The sequence below is a fragment of the Bidens hawaiensis genome, unplaced genomic scaffold, assembly GCF_021521415.1.
Source record: "Bidens hawaiensis isolate Kalapana, Puna unplaced genomic scaffold, B.hawaiensis_p1.1 tig00020022_1, whole genome shotgun sequence".
In the NCBI taxonomy this organism is placed as follows: domain Eukaryota; kingdom Viridiplantae; phylum Streptophyta; class Magnoliopsida; order Asterales; family Asteraceae; genus Bidens; species Bidens hawaiensis.
This window is the reverse complement of record NW_027493041.1, coordinates 351,400-362,174: the sequence shown is the minus strand read 5'-3', so window position 1 is coordinate 362,174 and position 10,775 is coordinate 351,400. Positions and strand designations below refer to the sequence as shown.

General features: G+C 39.7%; 2 protein-coding genes across 2 annotated transcripts; one reads left to right on the top strand and one right to left on the bottom strand.

Annotated features, from left to right (window-relative positions):
- The first annotated feature begins 5,361 nt into the window (after positions 1-5,361).
- Positions 5,362-7,256, top strand: LOC143559702 (clavaminate synthase-like protein At3g21360). Its single transcript, XM_077048197.1, has 3 exons — positions 5,362-5,910; positions 6,113-6,366; positions 6,637-7,256. The coding sequence occupies exons 1-3, from the start codon at positions 5,536-5,538 to the stop codon at positions 7,004-7,006; spliced, it is 999 nt and encodes a 332-aa protein (XP_076904312.1). The 5' UTR covers positions 5,362-5,535; the 3' UTR covers positions 7,007-7,256.
- Positions 7,257-7,524: 268 nt separating this feature from the next.
- On the bottom strand, positions 7,525-10,484 carry LOC143559701 (lysM domain receptor-like kinase 3). Its single transcript, XM_077048196.1, has 11 exons — positions 9,920-10,484; positions 9,765-9,845; positions 9,380-9,682; positions 9,142-9,287; positions 8,906-8,995; positions 8,721-8,826; positions 8,481-8,632; positions 8,300-8,397; positions 8,071-8,218; positions 7,879-7,986; positions 7,525-7,786 (listed from the first exon to the last, which is right to left on the bottom strand). Exons 1-11 carry the CDS (start codon positions 10,482-10,484, stop codon positions 7,622-7,624), a joined length of 1,962 nt encoding a protein of 653 aa, XP_076904311.1. The 3' UTR covers positions 7,525-7,621.
- Positions 10,485-10,775: the final 291 nt, after the last annotated feature.

The following is a 10,775-nucleotide window of genomic DNA, read 5'->3' as shown; positions in this document are numbered from 1 at the left end:
CCCTCCACTTGTTCATCATAAGCGGCAAGGACATAATCCTTGGTGACTGCGCAAAAACAAATCAAGTGATATCAGCAAAAGAATTATGTTCGCGCAGGAAAAATAAATAAACCAATGAAATAAACTTACACAACCCGTCGACTTGGATAACGGGCTCAAGCGCGCTATCGGCCCAAAGCTTACTCATGCCGACCCCAACCAGCGCCTCCTCGCAAATTTTCTTCGCGGGGGATGGTTCGGCGGTCAGTTTCTTAACCCAGGCGCCAGTTGGGTTCTTGAGGACACCCTCATCCGCAGGCGCAGAAGAGATAGAGCGCATGGTCATACGGATGGGGATCACACCAGCCCTTATGTAAAAGAACCTCTCAGACCAGTCATGAAGGCTCTTGAATGAAACAGTGGAGCACTTCACCTTCTGACTGCGAGGAATGAAAGAGATCCAATTGTCCTGGATCTTGGGCTTGTAAAAATATTGAAAGCGCCGAGGAGTGGGTTCCTCGCGCTGGGATTTGCACATGAACTCAAAGTGAGTCACGCGCACGAGTCCAAACGGATGGACTTGGGATATATGAATCCCATAGAACTTCAGCAGTGCACCCACAAACCTTGTCATCGGGAGACGAAGGTTGCAGTGGGTGAAAAAGTGGCTATATAGGGATATATAGCCGGCAGGCGGGTCCGCCGCCGTTTGCCCGGACCTAGGCAACATGCAGCCAAACAGGGTAGGAAAGCCCTGAGAGGCGATGAGGTTGTCGAGATCGGCCTGCTTCAATTTGCAGAGGATTTCATTCCACCTTTTGGTGGCCTTGGTCCTCCCTACTTCCTCCGATGTGGTCTCTACAACCCTCTTCCCTTTCCCCTTTTGCTTCAATGTCGACATCACCACAGATTTCACACGGCGTCTTCGAGAGGCAACAGAGGTGATTGAGGGGCTAGACGAGTCTGAACTATCAGACATACAACTGCAATAGCCGATAATCGAGGATTCGAATCGATGTAAACACTCAAATCAGAATGTGAAAGCAGAAACTTGAATTTTAGCAACAATGAAGATGAAGATAAAAATTTCCTAAGGGCCTGCTTTTATAGGCCCAGGAGAGAGAAATGTGGCAGCTGATCGGATTTCACGCGCCCCCACTCGCAGGGGCAAGCCAACGAAGGCGCGACACGTGTCCCTAACAGCTGTGTGAGGGGACATAAAGATGTAACCGACCTGCCACGGAACAGAGACGCGCCCCCACTCGCAGGTACTAACCAATGCGAGTGCGACACGTGTTCAAGACAGCTGTGTGAGGGGACATGAAAGGCAACTGTAGCACCTCGAGCACACGAAACGTCTGACACGTTTACGGCGCACGTCACCACCAACCAACCACGTGTTTGAACCTTTCGTTTTCAACCAAATGGATAGAACTTCGCGCGACGATGGAAACAACCAAGAAAACGACAAAACCCCCTTTAAAAGGACAATTCAGTGAGTCTAATATCTATCTTACCGCGCTCGCGCAAGATAAGACACACATTAGACTGGGGGGGCTTGAAGAGGTATGTACCCGCCTCAACACCAAGCAAGGCGGGTCAACCCACAAGATAAAGACATTATGAAGGCACAAAGCCAAAACCCAGGCGCATGGCGCATACAAAACATGCTCAGGCATCATATGCTCGCGCATCACATATGCGCGCGGCGCATCAACGCGCGGCGCATATCACATGCTCTTGCACATCACATATACCCGCGCGTCACATATGCGCGTGGCGCACCAGCGCGCGGCGCATATCACACGCTCGTGCATATCACACCTGCGCATGAAATATCTGCGCGTGAGAATAAAAAGAAGACTTCGCGCATCCTCAGGATGGGCGCATATCACACGTGCACATAATCAACCTCGTCCTTATCCAAATCAGGATCAGGGCAACCTTGATTGTGCACGTCAGACAATCTTCCAGAAGGCATCTTTTTAAGGAGTAAGAATATGCTGATGTTGACAGCTGCCAAATGAAAGGTCGACAACTCAGCATGACACATGTGCTACCACATGATTACAACCAACGAGAAAGCGCCAGGTGTCCCAGAGGACACGTGGCGCAGTGCGATTGGAGGAGGCCAACGAGGCTAAGCCCAACCAGTGGAAACCCTAGCACTATAAATACAGCATCAACTCCACTTTGATGACACATTCATACTCAATCATTGACAGTTACAAGCAGTGATAACACATTCAATCATATTGAATCACATTCACTCACAGTCAGTTACATACAAACGGACAGTCTCACAATCAAAAGGGGTATTCAGCTATTCAGCAATACCCTGGAGATTCTCTTACACACACTATTATCTTCTCCACAAAGATACTGATTCTCACGCCGGAGGGTTACCCCAAAGAGGACCCCTCTGTCCCTTTCTGATGGGTAAGTAACGGCGCTGTTCATTTTGTAGGTGGAAGAACACTGATCCAGAAGAACCATCGGTGAAATAGTATAATCACACCCGAGGAAAGTAGATCTGCTACCAGTGAGTAGATCCACGTTTCTTCAATTCTCTTCCGAGGATTCCCTGTTTCGTCTCCTTCTGACTTCAGCGACGTTGTTGAAACATTTGGCTTCCCTGAAATGGCCTACGTGGGTGGTCGGGCCCCTCGAACCAAAGTACTTAGTCGGGTTTACACCGCCAATCAAAACCCTCAAGATAAGCGAATTCCTTTCCATCATGAGATGGCATTCGTACGTATATATAGTATAGCTAACAGTAACACATTAGCTAAATAAAGTGATAATTAATATACTCAACTTACAAGTGGTTAATTTGTCAAATTCTTCATGTTGAGTATTAATGAATTAATAAGATCTGAATTAAAACCATTAATTTTTTACAATTTGTTTGATAGATTCCCGACTTCCCGTCCAAGGTTTTTTTCTTTTGTAAGGAAGAACCAGGAATTGGGGGAGAAACTCTGATTCTTTTGAGTCATATTATATAGACAAGATGACAGAGAAATTCCCGGAGTTCGTTGCACAGATTGAGGAGTGCGGATTGACGAATGATGTGCGAGAATATATATATAAATAAAACATGAATCGAAACTAAGCTTTAAAAACAAAACAACATATCCTAGTTCACACAAACGGCAAGTGTATCGGTCGCGTATAGCAAAGAAAAGGAAAGTCCGGATATCGAACACGAAGATACGTGAGAACGGCTCAGATTATAAACCTTAATCCAAGTCCTACATAATAACATTTAACTGATTTTATTTTATTTTATTTAAAACTAACTTAACTTAACTTAACGGCATAACGGAGCTCTTAACGAATATGTTGAAACGACTACCTAGGCAAGAATCCTACTGACAGTTCAACGGCTAACGGAATTAACTAATAACACGACACCAGGATCTTAAAATAATCAACTAAGGGTCATTAAAGTTCGCTAGATCACCTCTCGGTCTCACCAACTAACCCTCGCAAATCTAAGAAGATTGAATAAATGCACCGGGATAAAGAATACTAAGGTACCCTAATGACGCATCTCCTCTTGGACTGAACGACACAAAACCCGCTTAAAAAAATGGCCCACCTAAATCTTGTGATTTATCACCTTCAGAAGGAAAAAAAAATGTATAATAAAATTAACTACTAGATGAGTTCATGGAATATAATTCCAACATGGGTTGATCGTCATATTTATTTTCTTATTACTATTATTCTATTTCTTTCTTTTTTTTCTATTTCTTATAAGTACCACAACTAAAATAACACCAAAACAATAGCATGTATAAATAGTATGAAACTTGATCATATGATAATCGATTTAGCTCGTTTCATAAAGCATTTAAAACTCAAATATAAACCACTCGAGACTAATATTATATAAAACTTAGCTAAAAAACAATTAAAAATGTAGGAAATATTAATATTATTTATATATGATTTAGACGTCATCAACGAATAAAAAAACATGTGTGACGAAGAACGTCCGACGACCACAGAAGGTAGAAGTTGGAAGTCCGCATGCATGACTGAAGATAAGAATGTCGCAGAGCAAAGGTTTAGAATTTTTGCATCAGCTTTAAATATGTTAATCTAATGTGTTAGTCGAATTTATTATCTATTTGATAGTTATTAGTGTCGTACGTATCATTATCATTATCGCTAGGTGGCTAACTTTATCACTGCCATTTCATTGCAATTTATTTGTATAGAGACATGGTTTTCACTCACTCAACATATATAATAATATTATTTACCCATACAGATTTTTACTATTTTTAAATTCTTTCAACATGGCTTGCAAAGCTGGAATGGATGGAGAATGCTGTGAAACTCGTAACAGGTCCACTACTAGCCATTAAACTTGACAAGGAAAGTCAACGTAAAACTAGGTTTAATAATCTTGTGTCAATTAACACCGGTCCAATGTATGTTAGCATTGATAACCAGGACAAGTATGTTGAGTTAGGAAGTGGCGATCCGGTACCTGAGACTCATGCCATCAAAGACTGTTTGAAACGCATGGAACAAGAATGTGTTGTCAACCTTATTAGTAACTTGATGGTCCTTCACCGGCGGCAACCACTACTAAAACCACCTCGTCGGATACTCGCATCCCTTTGCAAGTGACGGGAACCAACACTATGATTTGCATTATTAATTTGTATAATACGTCTTGTTATAAACTACTCGCTATGATCTTCAAAACAAAAGGTGTGGTTTGTGGGTTCGTTTAAATTTGTGTTTCTATAGGAATTCTCAATATGGAATTGGTACCAGGTATTGAGCACGAAGAACACGCATGTCAATTTGGCTAAACACCCAAAGACGTTTGTTATATTATTGAGAAATTTCACAAAATTCAATTACAATCTCTAAACCCCAAAGCATGGGTATTTATAATCTAACCTGTCACGTTTAAATTATAACTAGGATTGCTAAATAATATGACATAATAATTATACTAACAATTAAATCTAAACACATTTAATTATTTATAATTATCCACTTTTTAAATCTTGTTACTTAATATTGCACGTCAAGTAACGCTCTTAAACCGAAATTCCTAACAGAGATAAAGGTTTTATGAGATATCCATGGGATTAATAGTGGTTTTTTGAGGTCATGAATTCAAACTTTGACCGGTTGACTTTTAACTATAATTAAGGCTGTCACGTTCATTCTTTGTATATGATTCAAATTTGGCCAACAAACATTGGGTCCGTTTGAATCGGATCACTACTTAACTCAGGCCGCGAGCTGTTACGACAATCCATATGAAAAAAAGTTAAAATGTTGATCAGATCCTAATCATACTATCCTTGTCTTGTGTTCAAGTGGTGCTATATTATTATAAGTTATTTATATCATATTCGTAGCATAAATGCATAATAATATATTAACATTTAAAACTTTAAAGGCCGGGTATCTAATGAGCTTATAATACCATTAACATATGTCCAAAAAGATTCTACGTAGACAAACCATACATGTGCTTTAGTTTAATGAATACTCCAGTCCACAAGAGACAATTGTCAAATGGCCACCGGAAGATTCTTCCAAGAAGCAAACCTGCCGGAGCAAAAATCTTACGGAAACGGGGCCGACGGCAGCCTTCTCTTCCCGGTGGTGTTGTCCCCAATCACTAACACTGATATCACAGTATTTGAAGAGGCTACCAGATTGGAGAAGCAATGGCTTGAGTCTCTTCTCCAAAAAAGTGGTGTTATTCTCTTCCGAGGCTTCCCGGTTACATCTCCTTCCGACTTCAACGACGTTGTTGAAGCTTTTGGCTTCCCTGAAATGGCCTACATGGGTGGTCGGGCCCCTAGAACCAAAGTCGTTGGTCGGGTTTACACCGCCAATGAAAGCCCTCTAGATAAGCAAAATCCTTTCCATCATGAGATGGCTTACGTACGTATTATGTTAATAGTAGTTCATGTCGTAAGAATGTAATGATGATTAAGCTAATCAACTGATGATAAAGATAAATAAAAAAATTATTATTATTATTATTATAATAACGTCAACTAACAAATGGTTGGCATAGTTTTTTCTCAATCTTGTTGACAATGAATTAAGATTTTTAAAACCATTATTACAATTTGTTTAACAGATTCCAGACTTTCCGTCCAAGGTTTTTTTCTTTTGTGAGGAAGAACCGGGAATTGGGGGAGAAACTCCGATTGTTTTGAGTCATATCGTGTATGAAAAGATGAAAGATAAACACCCGGAGTTCGTTGCACAAATTGAGAAGCATGGATTGACGTATAAAAAAATAATATGTGATGAAGAACGTCCGATGTCCACAAGCGGTAGGAGTTGGAAGTCCGCATACATGACTGACGATAAGAACGTTGCAGAACAAAGGTTTAAGATTTATACCTCCGCTTTTTATATGTTAATCCATTACATAGCTAGTGTGCTTATTATCTTTCGATTTATCATTTATTTTTATATCTATATCTTTTATAGTAAGTATATGTACTTCGAATATTAGGTTCGTCGTTAGTGTTTATATCATTATCATTAGTTGAATCTAGTTTTCACTCACTCAACATACATGAAATATTGTTCACCAGTACGGTTTTTACTACTTTTAAATTCAACATGGTTACTAGAAAAATGTTCGATTGACAGGGCGGCAGAGCTGGCAACAAAGCTGGAATGGATGGAGAATGCCGTGAAACTCGTAACAGGTCCATTACCGGCCACTAGACTTGACAAGGAAAATCAACGTAAAACTTGGTTTAATCATCTTGTGTTGAGTAACACCGGTCCAATGCATGATAGCATTGATAACCAGGACACGTATGTTGAGCTAGGAAATGGCGATCCGGTACCTGATATACATGTCATCAAAGACTGCTTGAAACTCATGGAACAAGAATGTGTTGCCATACCTTGGAAGAAAGGTGATGTTATGCTTATTAATAACTTGATGGTTCTTCACGGGAGGCAGCCGCTACTAAAGCCACCTCGTCAGATACTCGCATCCCTTTGCAAGTGACGGGAACCAACACTATGATTTGCATTATTAATTTGTATAATACGTCATGCTCAGTTATAAACTATTCGCTGTGATCTTCAAAGCAAAAGGTGTGGTTTGTGAAGTTGTTTAAATTTGTGTTTCTATACGAATCTTCAATAAAGTTGGGGATACATGTTTTATTAGATATCCATGGGATCATAGTAGTTTTTTGAGGTCATAAGTTATAACTTGGCCTATTGTCATCCGCGATTTCACCCGCACTCTCGCCTCTCCACGCCCGTCTTCCCACCTCCCTCTCTTCCACATCACCGCGTTGGAGATGTTCTAAAGATTCAATTGAAGTTCTTCAGGTGCACATTGGTGGGGCTACTTGTAGGTACATAACAAGTACTATAAACCATAAACCATATGAATGATAGGCTACTTCATGTTTCATCTTTTTATTACAAGAAACCCTCAATAACAAAACATCATAAATAAACAAATGTGTACGTATAAAATGACACTATACCGAACCATCTACGTACTCGACTATTTACGCACGCAGGCAGTGTAAACTCTGAGAATAGACCCCCTTCATAAACACAAGAATTAATATTCTAGAGAAAAATGACACCGTGGGGCCCGATGAAACTACCGACCTTGAACGAGGCCACTAAACACCTGGCTGTTTCCTGCAAGAGTAGCTTCCCACTCAACAGATGATAAAAGAATCTGAGACAATGAAATTACAATTTGCTTCATGTCTGGTCTCAAAATCGGGTCGTCCTCGACACATTGTTTTGCCAGCGTGGCCATCTGCAAATGCAAATAATAATTGATGATCGAGTTGTAATGTTGCATACAAAACTGTTTAGAACCAGAGAAAGATATATATAATCATATGGTACCTTGAAAATACAGTCATGAGGGAATAAATCCAACAGGTTGGGGTCAATATGGTCTTTTAAGCCTGACATACTCATAGAGTCAGGAGAGTGTTTAAGTGCTGCCAACATCTGCAGTTACATACAATAATTTTTCAAGATCAAGAATCTTGAAAATTAACATATTCAAAATCTTGAACTTGGAAATCAACTTAAAATGGATGCCAATGAGCGTCTCTCGGTGTTTTTCTTCACAACAGCATCTGTTCGTGTAATGGCTTCCTTTCCCGATATTAACTCAAAAAGAACGACTCCAAATGCATATACATCACTTTTTGTTGTAGCTAAACCATCCCTCAAGTATCTGTGATATTAAAGGTTCATAATTGTGCATAATATATTGGTATTTAATGCAAAAGCCATCTGTAGAAAGTTATAAACTTACTCGGGCGCTAAATAACCAAAAGTTCCAACAACTCTTGTAGTTGAAGCTTCTCCATCGTTAGTTATTCCAACAAGTTTTGCCAGCCCAAAATCTGAAATCTGTTTAAAGAAAAGTTGTTGAAACGTGCTAAGTGACGGGATTTAATATTTACTAGTGAGGCAAGTAAGATAGGTATATATACCTTGGCTTTGAAGGCACCATCAAGTAAAATGTTGCTTGTTTTAATATCTCTATGAACATAATGAGGCTTAGTATGTTCGTGTATGTATTCTAGACCTCTTGCTGCATCTAATGCGATTTGAACCCTCATAATCCAAGATAACGTAGGATGACCTACATGATATGATGCATTTTTGTTCATTCATTTCATATCTTAATGTTTTGTAGGATAATTAACTGTATGTCGAAATTACAATATTACCCTTGTTTTGAGGATCATGTAAGTGACTTCCGAGTGAACCCTTTTGAGCATACTCATAAATGAGGAAAAGTTCATCATCACTAGCTGCATAACCGATAAGTTCTACCTTGACAACAAGAAAACCAAACAAAGTCAATACTTGAAACTTGAAAGACATTAAAAAAATTGAGATTTAGAATTCTTACCAAATTTGTATGGTGAACCTTGCACAATAGTTTCATTTCTGCTATGAACTCTTTAGTTTTTGTTGCAGTCATCCTTTTGACAGCAACTTCCTGAAATAATATCAAGATCAGTATTATCGAGATAGTGATAATCATTTCAGTTATATGTAATAGTTATATGTAATGTTTTAGGCCTAACGGGCCAAATTAGTCAAACAGGTTGAAAGTCATTATTCAAATGCATACAAACAACAAACCTGCTCACGAAGTAAACCATAATACACAGAACCATACGTCCCGTGACCTAAAAGATTGGACTCTGAGAAACCATCCGTACATGAAAAAACTTCTTCATATAAAAACACAACAGGTTTCTCTACATCAAACACATCTGTCCCAATAACTGCAATAACAAAAAAGAACAACGCTAGATTACGTCAAAAATCAAGCTGGCAACTAACACATAAAAGCTTAATCGATTAAACGAGTCCAAACCTTTTGGAATGTTGGTATGCCGATCACTGGATTCCTCAACAGTTTGCTCCCAATCGTTAGTTTTGCAGCAGAGTCTCCCCGAACCACACCAAAAGCTTGAATTTCTCAATATATGAAACTTATGAGACACCTGCTCATTATCAAGATCCTTCAACTGATTCCTCTGTCCATCCCAGAACCAATTCGATGATCTCACACACACAAAAAGCGCCACAACCGCTATGATCAGAGCAAAACCAACACCTAAACTCCCAATAATCCACCAATGTTTCGAATCACTCTTGTGATCACTTCCAGCTCCCTCTACAAAACAAAACATTACAGTCTCAAATCTCAATCAATCCGTCTCATGTAAGTTATCGGAAACACACAACTTACAGCTTACCTACAACAATTGCATCAGAAGACGGTGATGGAGCGGGCGCAGGTGATGAGTTATTCTTAATAGGATATGGCTCACCCGGAACTACAAGATTATAAACTAATGCAATCAGATTCATCTCTAAATAAGTTAACTAACTAATTAACTTACTAACTAACCTGAATTCAAAGGTATGTAATAAAGCGCACCAACGGTAATATTATCGGGATTATTAATCCCGTTAACGGTCTCAATACTATCCATACTAACACCGAAACGACTCGCTAACAACTCCACACTATCCCCATCCTGCATCACATAACTCATCAAATAATTCCACAAACCACTCGAACAACCGCAAAACATCTGCAACGAGACGACCGCACCGGCATGAGCCGGGCGAGTCGAATTGGACAAGTACGCCAGTCCACCGTAGGCATCGACCACCAAATCATAGACAGATCCACCGGTATTCCGTACAGTGTAAGTAGTGTTGGTCAAGTAATTGTAATTAGAGCATGAACAGTTCTTCCGAACAAAGACGTAGTTACGGGCGTTGCCTTCGACGGTGAGGTCTTGTGGTAAGACGTCGAACATGCTCATGATGATGTCTAGGGTTTGGTTAACGGAAGGAGAGAAGGCTAGGAATGAAGTGCATAGTCGAGATGGTTCAGTGCAGTTTAACGGCGTAGGGTATGCTGCAGAGCATTGTGAATTGAAGAGGAGTAAGAGGAATAGTAGCATGGGATTGAAAATGAACATGTGGAAGTGAGATTGAATGATGAATTGAATGATTTAGGGATTTGATTTTGATTATTATTTTATGTTATGTTATGAATGATGCCAGCGAAGAAGAAAGAGGTGGGTACTTTAACTACTGCTGATATTGACGCCTCGTGCCAGCAGTAAAAACTGGAAACATAATATTAATAATATTATAAACGTTACATGTAGGGGGTGTTTGGCCTAGCTTTTTTATCAAACCTTATAGCTTTTTTAGCTTTATTTTTTATAAAATAAGCTTCATTTGGTGTT